Raw genomic sequence first — 23,722 nt, forward strand, 5'->3', positions numbered from 1 at the left:
CGGCAGAGGCTTTGGGGGTCAGTCACTATTCAAACGTTCAAAGGAGTCATCCTTTTTGGGCATTTAGGAGGAGCTATAAGTGTATGTGTAAATACAGTATGCTACCAGCTTCTGAAGGATGAGGAAAGGGCTGACCTTACATGTTTCTTGTTCTTTCTATGCCAGTGGTTAATCTACCATTACTTAGATTGCTGCCACGAGGGTCAATTAACAATTTCCGAGTGTTAGCGAACTGGCTTAGAATTAGAGGAGGGCCCTCGTGTGAACGAGCCCTTTGCTGTGTGGAATCGCAGCTGGGCACACCCCAGGCAGCCATGTTCAAGGTCGGGTGCTTCAAGATCCACCCCGAGATCCCGGCATCCCTGTCCGAAAAGGCGCAGAAGTTCATCAAGAGGTGAGTTTACACGTGTGGTAGTTGGGGGTCCGAATGGAAACACAGTGCACCTCGAGTAAAGGGACTGGCTAGAATGCAAACCAACTGGGGTATTTCTGGAATGGAATGTAATCTAGTAGGTCCTCCTATTACCAGCTTGGCAAATTGTTGTACCCTCCAGCACTGAAAACCCTTGTAGGTGAGGCCACCATGTCAGCTTTTTAAAAAGGTTGCTGCACATAATTGAAGCTGGATAGCTTTTCTACTTTTTTTTTGGTGCCATAGAAAGATGTAACAAAACATCTAACCAGCTTAATTTTTCCTTTTTGATTTTTTCTGCAAGGTAGTACCTGGAGTGAACTTGAGAAATTGTAAATTTAGTCTGTCGTATTGGAAACTGCAAAGTATTCAATTTTAAATTATTTTCAAGTACAATTGTATTGTTCACTTGTTATTTGCTTCAGAAGCAAAACTGGCTATTCTTCACGCAAGCCTACTTCGTAACATGCCAGGTGGCAGACTGGCTGGGTGGAGGACTGCCATTATTGAGGTACTGAAGAGAACTAAAATACTATACAGTTTTATTTATTGGAGGCACTCTAAAAATTTATTCAGGCTAGCATAAAAAGGAATTTCAAGACTGGCAAATCCTGCACGCATGTTGCTGATGCAAAGTCCAATGTACTGTATTTGCTCGATTGCAACATGCAGGTAAGTTTACTTGAGAAAAATATGAAAAAATAATTTGATGTCGATTCTACCATGCTGATGTAACAGACATGACAGACACCACGTACCTGGCAGAATACGTTTTATTTAACATCGCAACTGTGGAGCGAAAATTCCCTGTGGTTCATAAACTTGCTTATCCAGATCCTGCGAGCATTAAAAGTGGGGAGCATTAAAAGCCGATTTCGATGTTGAGTCCTATTGCAACGCGCATGCAAATTTTAAGGCAGCTTTGATCGAAAAAGGTACGCGTTAGAATCGTGCAAACGCGGTAGTCTACAGATTTGAGTGGTGCATGAAGAGGGGGCTAGCAGTGTCCGATTGTGCTGCTGTGGGGCTAGGGCATTTGATGATGTGACCCTGAACTTGTGCTGCTTCATTCTCACCACCCAGGTGCTTTGAACCCGACCCTGCCAAACGGGCGACGGCTGCCGAGCTTTTGGAAGACCCCTTCTTAACGGAGTGAGTCCTGCTTGGAACACTCTTCTTTATCTCTGGTAATACAGTTTATTTCTTAACATTGTGTTAGCATAGTAATTGTGCAGCTGATAATTTTTGGGTTTTTTTTTTTTTCCTGCTTTGTGCAGTATTTTTTTTTTTGCCATTAACTGATAGTCAATCATTGTTAGCCAAGTCATTAGCCAAATATCGAGCGTGAATGGGCCCAACCTTTGCCAGGCTTCGATCGGACTATGACTGCTGTGGCCTGTGCACTCGGCAACAAATGATACACGAGCAAGAAAACAAGGGCGTCATGGCAGAGATTTTGGCAGTTCTAGCCTCATGGGTCGAAGAATCGTATCGCTAATTGCATCAAAACAGCTTTCCCGTTTCACTTGAAGTGAACTTAAATCTCGGAAGCATGCCCTTTACATTTTCTTGATTGCGTTTCATTCGTGGTTGGCTGTACACGTTTGGCTGTTTACAGCAAAGGAATGCCCTCACGGTAGCAGTCACGGCTTTGTGTGGATTTAGGCTTGGGTGCTGTATCATGATTTTTCGCTAAATATAGGTTTTTTTTCCCTGGCATGTTTGCAGCAGTGGGAGGAAGAAAAAGGCTCGACCATCAGCGCCTGATTTCAGCCGAAGCATATCAGGTGAAGCTCCCCCTCCCCTTCTTCTAACCTGTTGTCTAGAAAAAAAAAACTACCATATTTACTCCAATTTAACGCGCCCTCAATTGTAACGCGCACCCGTTTTTTTCGTGGTCCGATATATTATCGATTGTAACGTGCACTAGACTTTCATTATTTCATACAAAAATGCGACTTTTTCTCACTTGAAACAAGCAAGGTTTATTCCAAAGGTAGCACGAAATCAAATGTGCTGGTTATTGCCGGCAAGACAGTCACCACGACGACGGTACGCGGCAGCGACGGCTCTGGCGTTACGGGTCTCTGAGCCGCTCGCTGCTGCTGCACGTACTCCGCCAGCGGGTCTTCCATTTGGGAATATCGCCCCCTTTTTGTTCTCCTGAACCCTTTCCGTGGCGCCTTGATCGCGAAAATTTTCTCTTTCTGTTTGCGCCGGTTCCACACGTCTGGACCACTGTGTCTGGACCACTGAACGCACGTGACGCGGCTCGAGTCCACACTTTCCGCGCACAAGACTACTTTCTTCTTGAATGCAGCATTTTGGTGAACCCGCCGTGTCTTCACAGTCGGAAATTCCACGGTAGAAACGACAGAGGAATGCAAAAAAAAAGACTACGCAGACAACTAAGACAAACATGCACCAACTACGAAGCGCTGGCTACGCATTCAGTAGTCCAGCAGCCATCTTGAAACGACGATGGCGATACGGCGCCGCAGTTTTGAGTCGTACTCGATTGTAACGCACATGTGATTTTGGGACCTATTTTTCCAGAAAAAAAGGTGCGCGTTAGAGTCGAGTGAATACGGTACGTTTAACTTGTACGGTGTCGCAAGATGCTCATTGGTGTTCGCTTGTCCCCTCTCTGTGTCCCCAATCCTCCTTTTCTTTTCTTGCCCATAGTTCCTGCCGATCGAGTACACAAGATGGACAAGCCGGAACGAATGTCTCGGTTCGCTAGCACCGGGGAGGACGGGTCAGTGTCTTTTCTTTCTTTCTTTTTTTCTGTTTTTGCTAACACGTGGTTGTTTGTTCCCCAGCTCTGTTCGCTGCGCTCTGTTTTTTTGGTTTTGGTTCAGTTTCGTTTTAAGCCTGCTGCAAAGCCATGCTTTTCTAAGTTGCGCTTGCATTTGGAGCTCGGCATCATTCTATTAGCTGTTACACTCGCTTAATGCTGCTATCATCGCTGGCGCTGATGAGTAAACGCAGTCTCTGTTAGGTAGTTAGGTAGTTACACAGAGTAGATGGGGTTTTAAACTAGGCGTGCATTGTCACTTTATGGCGTGTAATTAGAGCTATAAGCATGGCTGTTCGAGTAACTTATAAGACGACTCAAAATACGAGAAATTGACAGGTAGTTCTGGGTTGCTCTTTTTTGCTGTAATCAGAGACTAGGTTTGCGGGTGACAGATGATGGGTCAGGATTGTACTTGTAGTCTGCATGAAAGTGCTGTTTTCAAGTTTGACAAGGAGTGCAGTTTTGAGCACTCAAGAGAGGAATAGAGTTGTTTTTATAACATTGCTTTTGAATCCTTGGAAAGGTTATTTGGGATTGTTTGTTAGGTTCGCACCGTGGTGGAAATGAACTTGGCGGCACCTTCTGGTTCTAGTGTATTGAGGAGTTTGTGTGCGCGGTGTTTATTTTCGTACAAGCGTGAGGTGGTGTTATCCGAAATTAGAAGACGTTTAATGACAGTGCTTGCGGGTTGAGCTTTGCAGTCTGCGTCGGGGATGAAAAATGGTCAACGCCAAAGAGCTTGCCTGAGAAATGTTCCCACAGTGTGTAATGTACAAAAATTTTCCATCGTTCGGTGCTAAAGCAACAACAGTTTTATGTGCAAGTCCTTTTTTTTGTTGTTGTTGTTTTTGTTGTAAGGGCTGTTCAAAGTGCTTATCATGAAAAAAGTGCATTTGCTAATAACAGGGTTCTGTCCAATGCTAGCTGAGAAATTGCAGTTTGTGAATTCTTCTTTTAAGAAGTTTTGATGCACTTCAAGTCTAGTTGCAAGTGACCACACTGGCAGAACTCTGGTAACTTAAAAAGATTTGAGTAAACTGTGTGACACTTGTCAGTCTTGCTGCTTTTTTTCCACTGATTTCAAATATGCCATTATTGAGTCAGTCAATTAGTTCCCGAGAATATTAGAGACAATGAGCCATTTTTGGAGTAGCAATAGACAAAAGAAGTGTTGGTCATAATACTATGAACCCTGGTGAAGGCAATATAGGAAGCAGTTTTTTGATGCATTGCTTGGAAAGAATTTTACAGCTCATTAAACTTGATGGCACCAGTGGCAAGGAACCATTCTCACTGCCCATTTCAAATGCCGAAATTTAATGTGCTATAAAGTTCATTCCAAGTGATTCATCACAGGACTGCTTCCTATAATAATGCATCCACCAGGGTTCATGGTATTAGAAAATATTAAAAAAAGAACAGCGCTATGGCTAACACTGCTTTATCTCTTGTCCATTTAGACATGTTGACATGGCTAATTATCTGTAATTATCTCGGACTAATTGACTTACTCGGAAAAAGTAATGGCATATTTGAAATCAGTGGGGAAAAGCGGCAAGTCTGACAAGTTTCACGGAGTTTACTTCGAAATTAAAAGAAATTGTTTTACGACCCATGTCCCCCCTTTAAAATAATTATTGCTGTACCAGCAAGTCTGGTCACTTGGAAGCCTGGTTAAAATGTTCAGAAGTTGCTAGCCTCGGTGAAATCCGAAATGATTGCACGAAAGGAGATCACAACACTACTGCGCCCTCACCTGCTCATGCATATCTTCGCCAACGGTGTTTAAAAGAAAAAAGCGCAACGTTATGTGATGTCTGCGTTTTGCTGCAGCAATTGCTGCGAGAAGGCACAGGCAACGTGTTGTGCAGCGGGCAGTAGTACTCACTGTTAACTGAAAAGGCAGCAGAGAACCTGCTCTAGCGTCGTGACCTTCTCTCATATCATAGAATGCTTCCTGCGAGCATTTTCTTTTTAGGGAGGTTGGGTGGTTAGTTATAGGGTGGACGGACCAGAGCCGGCCGCAGCCAATGGGGGCCGTCTCTTGCCGACTTTGTAGAGATGAGGAAGTGGTCGAGTTAAACTCGGACAAGGGCTACAGCTCCAGCGAGGCTAGCCCGACCGCCTTAGGCCATGCAAAGCGGGTGCTACCCAGGATACCCCGGCCCGAAAGATTTGACCTGTCCCAGAGGTAAAGAGCTGCCTTCCCTGCATGGGGGGAGTGGTGGTGTCCTGACGGGGGCATGGGATGTGTGCGAGGGCATTGAGTTCAAGCAGGTTGCCGATGCATGTGGCTGGAGCTGGTGCAGAGGTGCTGCTTGCGGCCGTATGTGGGCTTGTTGGTCTCCAGCTGAACTGGAGGCACTGTTTTGTGTGAATTGTTATCTTGTTAGACAGTTTTCGTCCGAATGTGTTGGTCTTGGCAAACGTTTGCTGCTGAAAGATTCAGGCTTTTGAAAAAACGAGGTTGTAAATGCCGCTGTTTTTTTGTACACTTTGTAGGGCCCCAGTGTTTTGCAAGCAAATCGCAATTGCAACTGCCTCAATTAACTGTGCAGTTTAGTAGTTTGAGAAACAAGGTGTGAGCATGTTTCGTTGATGAGTGATGGCTAGGTAAAACTACAAAGGTTGTGAAGGTCTGTGAGTTTTGGGTTTGTGTTTGCAAAGCTCTAGTTCACACAAACTTTTGCTTGTAGGTGGTATGTCTGTACACAGTACTTGCAGCTTTTACAGATCACGTTGCATTTGCTCTGTTAGCTCATATGGTTCGTGATTTACAACAAATAAGCAGCAGTGTAAGTTGAGAAGTGTAGGTAGTTAGAGTAGGGGGTTAAGGCTCATGTCACCTGAACATTGTGCTTATATTTGCACTGCATATTCACTGAAACTGTTGTATCCTTAGGGTGGTATTATGGGAAAACAGAACTTGGTTTCCACTTCAGGCTGGGTTTTTATTACACCGTTTGCACAGCTAGTGTGCCTGCGTGAAACAGACAAAGTGAAGATTGTGATTGACGATCATGTGACTGCACAAAGCAGGGGCCACTTACTTGAAAGCCCTTGGCAATGAAGTGACATTATTGTTTATTCAAGCTAGGCCTTGTGTGGTGGCACTTCTTTTCACTAGGTTGCAGTTGTACCTTGACAGGGAACAGAGCATTATGCAAATGCTGGATTTGTTCATGTCCTTGTTGGGCTAGTAGCTACACACGCAATTGCCGCGGGGCAACAGGGTGTAGTGTAGTGTAGTGTAGTGTAGTTTTTGTGTAGTTGGGCTTCTGGGCTACACTAACCACTTTGGGGCAGTGCTTTGCGCGGGCATGGGGTAGCGTTGCTTGCTTGCATGTTGCCCTAACCCCGATGTGTTTTTCCTTTTTTTCGTTTCGTTCGTCTCGCTTCTTTCATTCTCTACCTTTTCTTTTCCTTCCTCTTTCTTCTTTCCTGACTTTTGTGCACACTTTGTTGCTCTTCCGTCTCTATCTCTCTTTCTTGTTTTCTCATTTTGGTCTGTTCTCGAATTGTCTTCTCCCCTCTCTTCGTTCCCACTCTCTTCCTCTCTCTTAATTTCTACTCACTTCCTCACTCCATTCGTTCCCACTATTCTTCATTCTCTTCATTCCCACTCCCTTTCACTCCCTCCATTCTCTTCATTCCCCTTCTCTTTTTCATTCTCTTCATTCCCACACTCTTTCATTCCCTTTATTCTCTTCATTCCCGTTCTTTTTTTTTTTTTCATTCTCTTAATTCATACTCTCCTTCATTGCCTCCTTCCTCTTCATTCCCTTTATTCTATTCACTCCCATTCTCTTCTTCATTCTCTCCATTCCCACTGTCTTCTTCATTCCCTTTGTTCTCTTTCATTCCTCTCGCACTCTTTTTCATTCCTTTCATTCTCTTCTTTCCCATTCTCTCCTTCATTCCCTTCGTTCCCACTCTGCTGTTAACCTAAAAAAAATTCACGTACCACGCTGCTGGCCGCCTACTCTTCCTCCTCCACCGCCTTTGCCCCTCCTGAATCTAGGATGTCCTTTCTTCTTAGCTCCGCAACGGCCACGAGTCCGACGGATGCGATTCCACGGTCGCCCTCGACGTTTTCCTTCGGGTAAAGTAGCAGTCTCTTCTCCCTTCAAGCATTCATCTCCCGCGTCTTACACGAGTACCGATGCCAAAGTTTTTATGCTATCCGTGTAGTTCTTTTAATCCATACTTACTGGCTGAGCAATCATGAAACAGCCCCTAATATACGTAGATGCACAACAAATGAAGCAGTGTAATTTGGTGGCTACTTTTACCAGCAACACAGAGGCAGTTTCTAGTGCAGTGTTTGGCCATAGTACACATTCTGGGCTTCTTTCCTTGTATGGGGAATTTTATTTACCTTGAAAGGTCTGTCCCAGTGAGCTGTAGCTGCAGCCAGCTGTGTCAGTTTGGGATCGCTGCGAAGGCCATGTTATGACCACTCATTGAGATGCACATCATGTGGGTCATGTAACATCAAGAATTCCTGGCCTGTGTCAAAGACTGATCAGTACAGCTTTTGGTGTGGCTTCAGAAAGTAACAATATTCAGCTGTTTTAGAAATGGCAATTAACGAATTGGGAGGTAAGCATACCACGAAAGTATCTTCTTAATGTCTAATGGGTGAGGCTAAAATTTAAGGGCCTGAAAATGTGCTCATTCGAATTTCCAAGCTCTAGAACTTCGACCACTTTTTTCTTTTTTAAATCTTCAGCTTGAACTGTGTCTTTGTGGTTACATGTCTGATAATGTGGCCTTTATCATTAAATGCTTCCTTTAAATTTGAACTTGTGGTGATAAGTCTTAAATAAAACAGCAAAAGAAATGGTGTCAGTGGAAGTGTTTGTGTATGGGAAGTCAAAGGCATAAATTACACTTAACTGTAGTTGCAGTTTCAGAATACCTTCTGGATTGGGGTATAAAAAAGCAACAGAGTGTCAATTAACACCTACGTGTTGTGTCGACACTGTGCTTGCTGATTGGCAAGGTTTATTTTCACGAGAAAATGAACCCACTTTTCTACAGTTTGAGCTCTCTGGTATAAAAGATTTCCTGCGTGCCCAGCCAAACAGGTGCCTTCTGTCTGTGACCCCTCTGTTTGTAGTGTTTAGTAGTTTTGTCCGTCCTGGCATGCTGCAGTAGTGCCTTAGGACACACCCCTGCACACTTTTGCACACATAGTGCTCAGCTTTTGCACTAGTGTTTAGTTAATGCCGTGAGGCAGGCCCTGTTATGGTCGGGGAGGAGTGATGGGTTATCAGATTTTCTCATATTGAGTAACGTAGTGAATTGAGTGAATTGGTGTAGATTCATCTTCTAAAACAGCGCAAACATGCAAGGACTGAGGAAAGGAAAGGACACACAAGTGCTTGTGTGTCCTTTCCTGTCCTCTGTCCTTGCGTGTCTGCACTCTTTTACCAGGTCCTTTTTTGTACTCGTGTTTTTATTTTCTTTTTAAAGCCTACCCTTGTGGTATGTGATGTGGCGTACTATCTACTGGTCAGTTAATTAAGGTGTGAAAAGGAAGTAGGTATATTGAGTGGGTCTGTTGCCTGGCTTTGAAAAGTCGTGTGGTGAACAATATTTTGTCTATACTATAGAAACCTACTGAGAATGTTTCAGCTATGGCATGCCTTGCAAGGAGCCCTAGTTATGGCTAATTAGAATCCAAGCTTGGATTTTAAGATGCGAGGCATTACTTCACATCACAATTGTGTAATGTGCAATGTATGTCAGGCCTACAGGAATGCCACCCTCACTTTTGCTTTGTTCGTTATTCTAAATTCTGTCGCTGCCATTGCGTGCTGTTAAAGAGACCGCTGTAGCAGCCGGAAGCGTTCCTCGTCTACTTGGCCTGGATTGCAACGTGCGCAATTTTGCTACCCTGATGACAAAGGCAACAAAGCGGCGTCAATTCTTGTTCTTGTTCAGATAACGAGAAGCTTTCAAAAAATTCCTAACGAAAAAGCTTTTCGTGCGCAACACTTTTAGGTTGGTAAAGAAAACCCGAGTAGTCTTTTAGGAGTAGTAATTGCAGTTTTTGCAGCCGCAGCCAACTTCTGAGCTTGTTGGTGAGCCAAGCCAAGTAACGATGTAACGCTTCTCTGTGGCACATGACGGCACGCTCGCTGAAGCGCGGCTTGATGCTAGCCCCAGATTTCACTCTAGAATGTGTTAGTGAGCAACTCTATGGTCCGTACAGTAATACAGTAAGACAGGAGGAAAAGGAGCGGGGACAGTAGGGACGATAGAGGGTGCCATGTGTTGTGGCTGCTGCCCAGCTCGGAGACGTCAGAGAGCGGCATGCGGCGATGCAGCTCCGGCCTGCTCAGTCCCCCCGTGGACGGCTCCTCGACGGACCAGGAGTCGGGCGGCTTCTACCTCCTCAAGAAGGACTCCCAGCGCAGGCAGACCATTCTGCGGGTGCTCGAGGAAGACGGCGGGACGGTACTTCTCTCACTTCCTCTCTCTCTTTGGACTCTGCTCTGTGTGATTGGGGGGTTTTTCGCACCTGGGATATGAGGCGCGTGTAGTGGAGGAGGGCTCGAGAATAATTTTGACCACATGGGAATCTTTTGACGTGTGCCGAAATCTAGACTCATCTGCCTCATGGTTGACCCCGGATCCCGACCATGAGGCAGGGATAATTAGAGGGACAAGAATGGGTTGGAGTGCATTTGGCAGGCATTCTCAGGTAATGAATGGCAGCCTGCCATTGTCCCTGAAGAGAAAAGTGCATGACAGCTGCATCTTACCGGTACTCGCCTACGGGGCAGAAACTTGGAGGCTCGCTAAGAGGGTTCAGCTTAAATTAAGGACGACTCAGCAGGCAATGGAACGGAAGATGATAGGTGTAACATTGAGGGACAAGAAGATAGCGGAGTGGGTCAGGGAACAAACGCGTGTTTGTTAAGGACATATTAGTAGAAATTCAGCAGAAGAAATGGGCGTGGGCAGGGGATGTGATGCGAAGGCAAGATAACCGTTGGTCATTAAGGGTAACAGAGTGGATCCCCAGAGAAGGCAAGCGTGGCGAGGGGCGGCAGAAGGTTAGATGGGCAGATGAGGTCAAGAAGTTTGTGGGGATAAATTGGTCGCAGTTAGCACAGGACCAGGATAAGTGAAAATCCATGGGAGAGGCCTTTTCCCTGCAGTGGAAATAGACAGGCTGATGATGATGATGAAATCTAGACACACAGGCGTTTTCGCTTTTCACCTCCATCAGAAAAGTGGCCACCACGGCCGGGATCGAACCCACGTCTCGAGCTCAGCGGCACAATGCCTCAGCCACTAAGCTACGACAATGGGTGCACTTCTCCATTTCGTCGACTCCTTGCACACGGTTCCAGCATAAAAAGGAAGACGAAGGGCAAGGAGAGCAGACCCCCGGGGCAAATGCTAGTCCCTTTCACTTCGCTTTGTCCTAGCGTTCGTCCTGTCTGCTCTCTTAGTTCTTTCATCTCCCTTTTTGTGCTTGCAATATGTAGAAGTTTGGCAACCATCAACTGGCCAAACTTTCTTCATTAAACTGACATCTTGCATCACTTCAATGCTGGAACATAGTGGAAAATGGAGTAGTCTGGAGGTGGTGTGCGTCATCTGTCGTTCCAGTCGTGTTAGCAGACGATGCGGGTATGGATATGTGTGGAGGGAACGCAGTGGGCTGGCTCCTCTTCTCATTGGCTGATCTAATGGGTGAGATAGTGTAGGCGGAACATGCTAAGCAAGAGCAAACGGAGTGGTGGGCACGTGAAGTGTGGGAATGCACGAAGTGAAAGCAAACACTGTGTGAGACGCAACGAGGTTAGCACAGAAAGGGTGGTTCCTTAATTTCTCAATTCCAGCATGCACCGTTTTTTTACCCAAAAAATATATCCCAAAATCGCATGCACATTAGATGTGGGAATTTAGATATTTTATTTTTTAGAAATTTGGGGACGTGTTCCCAAGATGTTTGGCAGTGCCTGTATCTTTTGCAGCTTTTTGAAATCTGCAGCTACAAAATATAGCTGCAGCAAAGGTGACTCATGCAATGTACACCAGTTGTAAAGTTGTCAGCTGTTACGCTTTAAAAATGTGTAGAGACCGTCAAAGCTTAGTGCCATAGCTGTGACTACCTGCTAAGGCCTCCTACGGCACTTTGTGTTATTATACAATGTTGGTCTGTCACGATGGCTGTGGGAGCAAAAGCAGCAGTTCCACCAAATGCTATTGAAAGTTAGTAACATCACGGTTGCAGCATCACCATCCAGCCCTCCTAGTGTGCCAAGTTATGCCCATTTGGCCCTGAAACCACAGCGGCTATTTGATGTTTTCTGCAAAGTTGACTTTATACAGTCGCAGGAACTGAAAAGAAAAGAAAAATGGTTAGATGTGGAAGTTGTCTTAAATGTGCTTTTTTTCTCCTTACTTCTTTCTGCACAGATTTGTGATATTTGGATGAGCAAGCTCAAACAAGACAGTGGGGATGATCTGGTGATCACCAAGGTAAGGCACCATCTCTCTCTCTCTCTCTCTCTCTCTCTCTCTCTCTCTCTCTCTCTCTCTCTCTCTCTCTCTCTCTCTCTCTCTCATCTCCCTCCCTCCCTTCCCGGTAATCATATCACAATAACGGAGGAACAGCTTGACACTCCTGGGACGTGCAGCGTAGACTTATTTACATTGGAGCTATAACGCCCCCGCATTTGGTATTTGGAATGTACTGTTACAAATGGAAATAGCTTGGGTGGACGTCGCTGTCCGTATTGCAGAGCAACTTTGTATGCGTTTTCTTTTTTTTTGCACGTCTTTGGTTACTGGAGGTTTCGTTTGACGGTATTTTCGCCACGTGTTCCATCGCCTTTATTAACAAGAACATTCATTCATGAGAGAGCACTCATCCCTTCTCTTCACTGTTACCTGTGAGGCCATTCAATGTTTGTGTCAGTATATAGGCAAGGCCTGCCTTGGCGTCGCAAGTCCACCCTGGTTGCACCTGATTTTGATGGGGTGCTCTTCTTTCACTTGAACCTAACAGGAGCAGCTCCAAGCACTGATCAATGGCTTCAAAAACTACATCCCCGAACAAAACAAGACAGGCCTGCAGCACACCATAGGTGAGCGAGTGTAATTTCTCGGTTGATGCATTACCCGTGAAACAAGAAAAAGGTGTGAGTTGCAAAAGTACTTGAATTCCTAAGCAGGCACTTTTTCTGTCACTTAGTATTTTTGAGAAGCAGTGGTGCTAGGCCTGGAATGCTTCCTCCTCTTAATTAATTAAGTACTTTCATACTTAGGCACCCTGTAGTCGTGTACAGGTGCCGTCAAAAGTAATTAAAACACGGTCTCGTCAATTTGAAGGAATTTCTTTTTCCAGAAACTGCCTGGCTGCATGCATTGGTGCGCGTTTAATACAGTCCTCCCTAATATAAAAATCTTATTGTATACTGCAGGGTTCGCACAGGTCCTTGAAAACCTTGAAAACCCTTGAATTTATAAGTGTCAATTTCAAGGCCTGGAAAGTCCTGGAATTTTTAAATGGTCCTTGAAAACCCTTGATTTTTCCGGAGAGAATCAATGGCCCTGTTTTTTCACAAGAATTTAAAGTGTTTGTCGTGGATTTTAGGTGTTAACAAATGTAAAAAAACATTGTAACAATCCAGTTTCAGTGTATTGCATGAAATTACGAGTTTGGTAGATTTTCATTATTACGAGGCAACATTAGGAGCAGGCACTTGTCAATCCAATCTATATCACGATACAATCCAGTGAAAGCCAGCTTGCTCGATTTAATTTCAGCTGATACTCTTGCTGACAAAGCAGGAGATGCACGCAGCATTAACTAAGTTTTGAAATCAAACAGTCTCAGCAAAACACAAAGAAAAAAAACCCTTTAAATACCAGCCATGAAATAAAAAAATGAAGCTGGGGGAGCATTTACGAACTCGTTAGCACCTATCAAAATGTGCACTAATGTGCTTAGATATTGTGCAATAAAAAAACTTTTGCATTGTGTTGGAAAAGTTATAAATAATCCCAGATAAAACATTAGATGGGGACCTTGAAAATGTGTTTTGTGGTCCTTGAAAGTCCTTGAAAACCCTTGAATTTTTGCTTTTGAAGCCTGTACGAACCCTGATACTGGTAAGGGCTGTCATAAAGCCAGTAAGACGAATATGTTGTGTTACTCACAAATCCTTGTTCCAACTACTTATGATGGCACCTGTTAGTGACTGCTGTTTTTGTTTCATGAAGAGATGGAACCACGAGTGTGATATATCACCTCTCGCTACGTATGAATTGGGGACCTGTTTGACGCTGAGTTTTCATAACACCATAATGGTGCGCCATATAAAAGCAATACCATGATAGCATGAGCGAGGTCGTACAATGCCATGTCCTTTGTACATTGTTTTGTTTGTGAACCTGCGTATTAAGGCTTTCTTCAGCTCTTAACTAAGTGTTAAGAAATGTAAGTTTGAGACTCTCTGTTTAGCTTTAAGGTTATCACTGCGCCTTCTTTATGGGTTCCACTTTGGTTCAATTCTGAACACCCAAAGCCTTCACTGCTTTCATAAGCTGCCTGATGTCTGCAGGGAAACTGAAGCAAGAAGTCAGCAATGACCACAAGGGCCTCAATCAGCTCGCAGTTGCCTTGTACCTGTTTCAGAGTGCCGTGAGTATGCAGTCAGTTTATATCTATTACTCTTTTTAATTGCAACCAGTAAGAATACTGTACTGCTTTGCTTTTTTTCTTGTACAATTCAGTGATGTTATGTATGGGCACTCTTATTGTAGCCTCAAATTGGGCTGGCTGCATTGTGCAGGTAGATTTTGTTTATTAGTTTAGTTTATTATTGCATTTATTATCAAAATTATTTAATAAGTTTACTATTATTACCATGGTACATTTATTACTACAGTTTACTATAATTATTTATTTAAAATAGAATGTTATGGAGCCATGATAAAGAGCATTCAGGAAATGTTCCTTCTATTTGGGAGAGATTAGCCCTATTCAAAATGGCACTTGAATAACAGACTTATTTGGTTTTGTGATTAGCACGAGGTTAATTATTGAAATTGATGCTAGTTTTTGTGGTTAAAGAGTGCCAAAGTGTGGCAAAGTTTTTGTGCCAAGATAGCAATGTGTTGTCAGTTCACGTGTTCCATTTGTACTTTTGACGTATTTACTTTTTTGTTTATTTATAAATACCGCTGCCCAGATTAAAGCTATAGCAAGAGTGGGTGCAAAAGAATGTGTACAGTGTAGTTATAGGAACAGACACAGTCAATATAATGTATCTCTGGTTGAAAACAAAAATGGAAATGGCAAATAAATAATTAAAGCAGTCACATTGAAGCACAAGTGTATAAGTGTATATGCCCATAATTAAGAAAGCTGTTGCATGGAAAGCAGTCCCTCAGGATGTGAAACAGAAGCCCCGTAAATCGTAGACTCGCAGTGTACTAGTGCAGCCCAGTGTAGCTTAGTGCAGCTCAGTGTATTGAAGTGTAGACCAAGTGTAGCCCAGTCCAGGCGAGTGAGGGGACGTGTTGTTACTGCTTTGTGCAAAGATGAAAGCCTTCAGGCCTGTGCTGTGCTGAGAGCAGCTAATACTAGGATTTTAAAACTAAGGTGTATGACGAGTGAAGAGAGCGAAAGAGCTGTCAGTATGTTGCCGGCTACAGGAAAGTGACACCATCCACTTCTGCATAGTGTTTTTCTCAGCATCAATCCTAGCTGTTTTTGTTTGTCTTGATCCTTGCCGCGAGTTCTTTGCGATGCCCCCCCCCTTGTTTATGCACAGGTGAACGAGGTGTTGCGCAACCAGAGCATCAAGCCTCACTGGATGTTTGCTCTAGACGCCCTGGTCATGAACGCTGCCCAGGTGGCCAGCGAGATCCTCTCCTACGGTGGGTGACAAGGGATTATGGTCACTGAACTCGGTGCCTTCAATTTGCGCACTTGCAATTCCATTTGGCCAATGCACAGTGGGATGGTGGTTTTGCTCTCCATCTTCTGAAGACCCCTTCTTTTTATTTTATTTCAATAATGGTCTCGGGCTTTCGTAGATTGGAGCAATCATGTGGCACAAATCAACAAGTGGAGGGAAGCGCAAAATGTGCAAAACTTACTTTTTCTGTGGCGCATTTTCGACCTTCGCATTTTCTAATCTACGGGATTTCAACGTCTTCATGGAAAGTTGTTGTGAAAGACGTCAATAACTGCACCGTCACAAACAAAAGTTGTTGAGTGATAAATTACGCCGTCCTCCGCTCACCTCTTTGACATTGTGGTTTACAAAGCCAAGGATACCCAGTCCCATGTTTACCTAGTGTATAAGGCCTTGTCGGCTTTTGCTGGGGGTGTCATCGTAGCTGCGTTAACGCATATTGTGTGTTAAACGGCTGTTGCGTTACGTGTCGATTATTTTAATGGTGAGCTTGTTGAAAGGGCTTGCCATTTTTTTTTATCCTATAGATATAAAAGTCTGCAGTCATCTTCTGGGCTTTCTCATTGCATTTTACCATGACAAGCGGGGTTTGGTCTTTACTATGTCATTTGAACACCAGTGTTTTCACTCCCATTTTAACACGTGTACACATGCTATTCCATGGGGCTTGACTCGAGAAAATGTGCTTTTTGCGATTTTCTGAAGAGTGACATTCAAAGACTAGTCATTACGATGCCGAACAATTACGATTATGGACAGACGATATGATTCTGGACATTATGGTCGATACAGACAAACAATACGATGAGATTGTAGACATAATGGACGATATGGGCAAACAATACGATACGGTTACGGACATAGTGGACAATATGGACAAATGATACGATACGATATGGACTAAGGATACGGATACAATTACGGACAAACTTGATGTAGTCTGTATGCTCTCTGTCCGGCACTGTGTCCGCATGCCCACGTCTGTCTTCCTGTGTCTCTCGCACTGTTTGATACTCAGACCAGCACGAATCTTCGTTTCAGGTTCTCTTCAGCATTTTGTTGAGTGTTAGTCTACAGATCGACTGCCGCTGTAATCTAAAGCTTACCGCCTTCCAGTCTGAGGCAGCTTTCTGGCTCCTTGTCCCATCTTTTCTCCAGGCCAGGAGGACCAGGAGGAGAATGAGCTGGAGGACGCTGAGTCCACCTCGGGCGTGTCCACCATCAACTCGAGCAAGTCTCGGAGCGCGGCAGCACAGAAGCAGCTGGCCCTGGGGATCCCCTCGGACGAGACGCAGAGGTGGGCCTAGCCTCCATCCTCTCCTCCCCCGTTGTCCAAGCCTGGGCTCTCTTTCCACCGTTGCAGCGATGCGGAAACAGTTCGTCAACATAGAACAGAACTCCCTTAGAGGGGCCGTGAAGACGAAATGAAGTAGCCGACCGTTTTTTCGGACTCCAAAAATTCGGACTTGCTGGATATTCCGGACTTTTCCGAGGACCCACCAGGTGTCCCATAGGAGTAATGTATATGAACAATGGATATTTTGGACAGAATTAAGCCAAAAGTTCGGTTTTTTGGACAAATTTTCTGCGACAGAGCCACGGTGTGACTGCAAAACGAAGCTATTTTTAATCCTAAACACCTCGATTAAAAATGGCATCATTTTGCAGTCACACCGTGGCTCTGTAGCGGAAAATTTTGTCCAAAAAATCGAACTTTTGGCTTTATTCTGTCCAAAATAACAGAATAATCCTATCCTACCTAATCCTAACCACCTGGTGGCTTGGTGGCTAAGGCATTGCGCTGCTGAGCACGAGGTCACAAGTTCGATTCCCGGCCGCAGAGGCCGCTTTTCCGATGGAGGCGGAAAGCAAAAACGCCCGTGTGTACGAGATTTCGGTGCCCGTTAAAGATCCCCAAGTGGTCAAAATTAATCCGGAGCCCTCCACTCCAGCGCGCCTCATCGCCTGCATTGCGTCGGCACGTTAAACCTTACAATCAGCAATCCTGACCACCTGGCTAGCTTCAGATTGGATGGGAATTAGCTTGACTCTCACCAGGGTAACCAAGTTTGATATTTTACAACATTTTGAGAGTTTGCTGCTGGGGACAGCAACATGGTGTTGTGTGCCAAGCTAACGGACGACGGTATCATGCACAAAGCGGTGCTCACTCTGACAAAGACACTCCCGGCTGCCGCAGCCGTCAACGCAAGACATTGTCAACGCTTTGGCGTTAGTGTCCAATGGTTACAAAGAAAACGTGACGCTTGCAGAGATGCAAGCAGACGTTCTCACACGAAGGAAGAATTTAAGGCAAGGAACCATTCACGACTTCTTCAGTCCTGTTAAATGGTTTTGGTCCTGTTAATGGTCCTGTTAAAATTTGGTTTTTGCAACTCGCGGATTTTTTGGACTGCTTGTTCTTTCAGACTAATTTTTGTTCCCCTCCAGGTCCGAAAAATCGGTCGGCTACTGTACAAGTTTGGTTGATTATAAAAATACTGCCTGGTCACTACAACGGTGACACCAGTTTTGTCGCTAACTTCAGAGGATTTACCGAGATATTGAAGATCGGGGGATTTCTGTACGGCGTCGCACAATCTAGTTTGTGCGAGTGGCGACCGCCGACCCCCAAGCCACTGCCAAGAAGCATGACTGGGTGATTGTAGTATCGTATTTTTGCGCGTATAACCCGCACCAAAAATGAGAAAATTTCAGTGGCAGAGTGGGGTGCGTATAATACTCGGGGTCTTTTAGTGCAGCTTCATGGCAATGCGCATTGTGCCGTGCTAAGCCTTCCATGCTAAGCCTTCCATGGCACCGACTGCGCAAAAGATACAAGGACACGGAAAAACAAAACGGGACCTTGTTAAACGTTTACTTCGTAACGCAACTTAATAAGATAAAGCTTGCTTTTCAAATTAGGAAAGATTAAATTAGCTGCTGTTCACTTATGTTTCCACAGTTTTTCTTTTGTGGCTTACGGCGGCAGCCTCAGGCCCTCAGGTAATAGTTCAGCTTTCTGTCGACAGATGGCAGAGTAGGCGGACAATTCGGCCCGTGTGTTCCCCTGTTTGCTCCCAGTACGGGAGGCCGACTGCAGACCGCTTGTGACAGCACAGTGCCTACGGGGGGTTTTGCAGCTTCCTCTGTTGGATAACTGTAGTGTGGACGAGAATGTGGGCTTACGTGTGTGGTCGTTGTCCTCTCTCCCCCTCTTCCCCTCCTAGGGTGATGGACGCCATCCAGGTGAGCGAACAGCTGTACCAGGACCTTCTCCGGAGGCTGCTGGACAGCCGTGCGCAGCAGAGGCATTTCGTCGAGGGCTGGTGGGTTCTTTTTTCTTGGTGCTCCGTACCGTTTGACCTTTCACCACGTTGGTTGTCTTGTGTCAAAGTTCTGCAAGCTGAGGATGTTTAAACGAGGTGCGAGGCAATGCTGGGCTTGGTGTTGTACAACATTAGAGACCGAATTGGGATTGTACGTGATTAGAACTGTGAAGAAGCTTAGTAAGCTTCAATCAACTGATGACTCTGAGTAAAACGGGGCATGTTTAAAATGGGATGTGCGGCCTTCCAGGTCTAGGTTGGACGACATTTGGAACCGATGGGTGTGGAATTCGAGCCTTGAGGAAACTTACTGTACTTATACGATTGCAAGTCGACTCGAATGTAGGTCGACCCCCCCCCCCCCTTCTCCCCCCCCCCCCCCCCCTCAAATTGCATCTCTGTCTCTCTCTCTCAAAAAAAAAAAAATGCTAGCACAGAAAGCAGCCTGTTTGAACGCTGCTGTGAACGAGCACCGAGAGTTCGTTGGTCCCTGGGCACTCATGACAGATGGGATGATTTAGCACAGCATAGAAGTGACACAAGCATGCGGCAACACAGCCACCTACAAAATCGTATCAGAGAGAAGCTCTTCCATCAACTACCAATACCCCCCATATGGTGCCTCTTCCATCAATGATCGGTGCTCCCACAAGAGCCGTACACTTGTGATGCACGCAGTAGATGTTAAAAAAGAAAAGCTTTTGTATAAGCACATGGAATAACCATGTGCTGTGGGTTGAGTGGGAAACTTTATTCCCAATCATGAGAACACATTAGCTGCAAGGTGACTACGAAGCAACCGGCAGCAGCCACTGCCACGCAATATCAAAACAAACAACAAGGCGGCTTACAGAAGCGGCTGCTCACGATTTCCTTTAATTCGTGAGTACGTTACTTGCATTGAAGAAGCGTTTTATTCGTCTCTAATAAAGAAAATGAGTATTACTGAATCCCTTGAATCAATGCACGGCGCTAACGTAGGCGCAATCATACCACGTTCAGTACACTTCCAAACGCGTTGGTGAAAGGTTAGCCACTCAGTACGGTGGACGAAGGGCACAGATCGGGAATGCCAACTTTCAAAGTCGGCATCACCTTTATTCACGCCAGAATGTACGCAATGGTAAACGCTATGCTTCGACCGTAACTAGAGAAACGAGGGTGTTACGCTTTCACCAGCTCATAGCACCCCTGATTTTTCATTTCTCTTGCGGTACAAAATTCGGTACAAAGTGGTACAAAGTTATTCGGTACAAGCGGTACAAAGTTCGATTTCGATTCTATGTCGACCTCCCAACATTGGATTGTCAAACTTAAAAAAAAGAGTCGACCTACAATCCTGTAAATACGGTAGTTCTTGAAATGGGGTGCGAGGCTATCCAGGGCTGGGTGTAGAATGTCGGGACCTGACTCGGGTCGGTGTGTAATTAAATTAGAGCGTTGAATTCCCGGCCGCGGCGGCCGCTTTTCTGGTGGAGGTGAAAAGTGAAAACACCATTGGGTACGAGATTTCGGCGCACGTTAAAGATCCCCAGGTGGTCAAAATTATTCTGGAGTTCTCCATTTGACGCGCCTCATTGCCTGCGTTGCGTTAGCGCATTATACCCCATAATCAATCAATTATTGCACTGAAGACTGATGAGTTTGAAAAAAAAACGAGTCTCGTCAAACAGTGAACTGTTTCTCTCACTCCAAAGTGTGATCATCCGTCAGTATGCTCCCAAAAGATGAAACATTTTGGTTCTTCTAATGTTTAAAAATACTGGGGACAGGATTTAATGCCTCAAGGAGTTGTCGTTTATGCGAGTCCGATTAGCGCACACACACACTTAATGTGCCTATACGCAACTGTTTGCATGCAGTGGTCGTAGCGTATAGGTTTAGCATGGATGGGATTGATAAGGCCGTTGTGACATCTTTGGAAGTGTCACTTCGCTAACGGAACAGATGAAAATGACAACATCACTTTCTGATCACTGCTGTAATCTCTCTCCTCTTGAATCACCGTCTTCATCTCCACCTATGTACTTTTCTACTTTTTCTCGCCCAGCATTAGCCAGAACCGGTTTGTGCACCCGGGCAGCAGGGAATCCAGTGTGACCATATCGGGCCCGTCGTCGTCTGTTCCTTCTGGTGAGTGGATGTGCTTGTGTCCTGCTAGAGTTCTAGTAAGACCCAAAAACCAGCACGAAAAAAGGCAAGGACAGAGACAAGGTGACGAGGACTGTGCTGAACCTCAAGCTGATTTTATATACATAAATAAGCCATCTAACCAGAAGCTCTAATCTGCGAATTCGTAGAAGTGTCAGTTCTTTTTGTGAGAGTGTGCAAGAACCCGTGCTGACTCGTGCCTCCCCAAGAGTTAAAATTCATTCTGATTCTATGATTTCATGCATCTGGTTGTACAGCTTATGTATATACGTATAGTGTATCATTCACAAGAAAAATCAGTTGGACGTTCAGCATAGTCTTTGTCGTCTCGTATCTGTCCTTGTCTTTTTTTTTTGCACTGTCATTTAGATTATGTGCCAACACACCCAGTTTTCCACATTAATTGAATCCTTCTACTAAGACGTATTTTTAGCAAAGGTCATTCGAGTATTTACCTATTACTGTGGCCAGCTTAAGAATGCCCCAGGTTCCGAGTTTAAAATTAATTTTTCTGTACCTAACCTAGGAAGACCGTCACTTCTAAATACCTGCATGCATGTAGGTAGTTTGAATTTGCTGAAAAGATTCTTGCTGTTGCTGTCACTTTTCTGATGGAGGCGAAAAGCAAAAACACCCGTGTGTACGAGATTTCGGCACATGTTAAATATCCCCAAGTGGTCAAAATTAATCCGGAGCCCTCCACTACGGCGTGCCTCATCGCATGTGTTGCGCCGGCACATTGAACCCTACAAACAAGCAATTGATGCTGCTGCTGCTGCTGCTGCTGTTGTTAAAATCCTGTTTAAAGGTGAAAGGAGGGTTCAGGGATGCATCCTTTGTGGTTGATTGCTTGAGCCTTGCTTTAAGTTTGGCTGTCACTTGCCCCTTGACTGTAAATTCATTTTTTATTTTATTTTTATTCTAAATTTTTTTGTGGCTGGCATAAAGCAAATGTTTTTTTTTTTTTTTTTTAAATTGGCATTTTCTTTTTACAGCAGTTTGAGGTTAGTGTTTGGTGTTTTGTACCCGTAATACGTATCGAAAGAAGTGGCGTGGAACATGTTTGGATTAAGTGTGTGTTAGGATCTTGGCCCACCATTTTTGCACCTTCGCATTGCAATAGTTCCAATTGTGGCCTCATTGTTGCAGCCTCGGCAGGCGTCCACAGGCCTGAGACACACCGGGACGAAGATCTGATGCGCTGGCTTCACGACCTTGGCATGGACACTGAGTGCATGGAGAGGGTGAGTCAATCCCGGCATCTTGATTGCCGCAGTCCCAAAACCATGACTCCGCATCAGGCTTCTTGGGCTGCAGTTGCAAACATAACGCTCCAGCCAGTGCTGTTTTTGTGGGGTCGCTGTAATGGCCCTAGTTTTTCAAGGTTTTTCTGCTCCGCCGACATTTGGAGATGCTGGCAGTATTTAATGCCGCCGTAAATTTGCGTAGCTGACAAGTTTCGGATTATGCTGTGAACTACCACCTTTAAGTTAAGCCAGTAGCTTATGCTTAAAAGACATCCTTAATGGTAGTTCGAATCCTGCTTTTGCCTCCTTTGTTTTTTCTTCATCTATACTTCAGTTGTAATTTTCATTGCTTAGGTTAATTTTTGATGTTAAAAATGATTGCTTTCTGTTTGTTAGGTTACCTGTTAGGCTACGTCAGGTTAGGTTTCATTGGGTTAGGCTATATTACGGATAGCAAAGCAGTGCCAGGTGTGGCTTTCTTTCTTCTTTTTTTTTTAGGAAAACTCAGTAGACATTGCTTTAGTGGAGGGCTTTTAGTACTATCAGACTCCACTCTAGATGGAGCCCATTTAACTACCGTATTTACTCGCGTAATGAACCCACTGCCCAGTTTTCTTGTTGAGAATTTACTTTTTTGTCATTTTGAATAAAAAATGCAGCGGAAATATGTTTTTATTTCAGCATGGTTGCTGATGCTGTAGGCGATCGCAGTAACTTGATATCGCCGTACAGTATGCGCAGAAATGCTAAAAATGCATTCCAAGAAAAATAAATCTCAAGCGTAGCTGGAGATGGGAGCACGAATGCCGTAGCTTACAATTTAAAAATTGCGCGCTTGCGGTGAGCCACCTGTCGAATGTAAAACAAACCTTGTGCCATAAAAAACGTTGCGGCATGTGAACAAAGCACTAAATGTACTCCGCACTCGTCTTGCTGTTACGCGACTTTGCTGTTACGTGGTTTTGTTGTTCAGCTGTGTTCCAACCTGTTTTTGTGCTCCTGGTGCGCGGCGTTTTAAACTACGGTGATGGAGCATGTGTTGCACATGGAAATGGCGCAGCTGTATGGCACATCAGTGTTGACCGAGTGCGTGTAGGCTATGGGCGAAAACGAGAAGTTTTCGGGCGATGAACAGGGGTCGTTGTGTGTTTCGTGGGTCCAAAGAAGGGAAGTTTGCCGGTGTTGGAAAAGAAATTTTGGAGGGCTTTGACGGCACGGGAGACGGTGCCGACAACAAAGTGTGGCCGCAATCAACTTCAGTGAGGATGGGAGCTCCATGGCGAAGAGGGACGATGGCGAGTTGCGAATAAAATATAAATTCAATTACATAATTGCCTACGTGTTTTTTACGAAAATGGTAAGGCTCTGACAGCGCTTCTCTTAGCAACTTTATTGTATAAAATTTCAACTTTTAAAAAATCTGTTGCAATTTTACTGCATAATGAACCCTCCCCCCAAATTAATGCTGAATTTTCTGGAAAAAAAGTGGGTTCATTACGCGAGTAAATACGGTATGTTTAGAACACCTGAAAAGCAATGTACTGTGGGCTCTGGGCATGGGGCACTTTTAATTTTTTTTTAACTGGGATGCTGAAAGGAGTGCAATTTCTGAAACAAGAGACTTGCGTAACACAAAAAATATATTTTCGTGCTCTCTTCATCTGCAGTCGCACATGAGACTTCTTTTGCCCTTGTTTTAGTGTAATCTCATTGGCTTACAGCAGCACTGGTGGGTGGGAATATTTTCTTCCGGTAGTCTCAGTGCATTTTTCCGTGTCCCAGGAATAATCAAGTGCATAGCATGTATTTCACAGTGTGTACAGCAGGTG

At 44.7% G+C, this 23,722-nt stretch overlaps 1 protein-coding gene across 9 annotated transcripts in view; it reads left to right on the forward strand.

Moving 5' to 3' along the window:
• Nucleotides 1-23,722, forward strand: part of LOC144140901 (mitogen-activated protein kinase kinase kinase 15-like) — a 65,229-nt gene that overhangs the window by 30,511 nt on the left and 10,996 nt on the right. For 2 of the 9 annotated variants that reach the window (XM_077672393.1, XM_077672398.1), the window contains 15 exons: nt 294-394; nt 1,496-1,564; nt 2,141-2,199; nt 3,098-3,170; nt 5,272-5,403; nt 7,234-7,314; nt 9,512-9,677; nt 11,655-11,717; nt 12,247-12,325; nt 13,805-13,884; nt 15,020-15,125; nt 16,325-16,463; nt 18,397-18,495; nt 20,546-20,628; nt 21,796-21,890. In XM_077672393.1, coding sequence (XP_077528519.1) covers nt 294-394; nt 1,496-1,564; nt 2,141-2,199; nt 3,098-3,170; nt 5,272-5,403; nt 7,234-7,314; nt 9,512-9,677; nt 11,655-11,717; nt 12,247-12,325; nt 13,805-13,884; nt 15,020-15,125; nt 16,325-16,463; nt 18,397-18,495; nt 20,546-20,628; nt 21,796-21,890 — 1,425 coding nt within the window. The remainder of the gene's footprint in view (nt 1-293; nt 395-1,495; nt 1,565-2,140; nt 2,200-3,097; nt 3,171-5,271; nt 5,404-7,233; nt 7,315-9,511; nt 9,678-11,654; nt 11,718-12,246; nt 12,326-13,804; nt 13,885-15,019; nt 15,126-16,324; nt 16,464-18,396; nt 18,496-20,545; nt 20,629-21,795; nt 21,891-23,722) is intronic. The other 7 variants (XM_077672395.1, XM_077672394.1, XM_077672397.1 and 4 more) reach the window with 7 other exon arrangements.

This window comes from Haemaphysalis longicornis, unplaced genomic scaffold (genome assembly GCF_048455015.1).
Source record: "Haemaphysalis longicornis isolate Haplotype H1 unplaced genomic scaffold, Haemaphysalis longicornis Haplotype H1 scaffold_55, whole genome shotgun sequence".
NCBI classification, from domain to species: Eukaryota; Metazoa; Arthropoda; class Arachnida; order Ixodida; family Ixodidae; genus Haemaphysalis; species Haemaphysalis longicornis.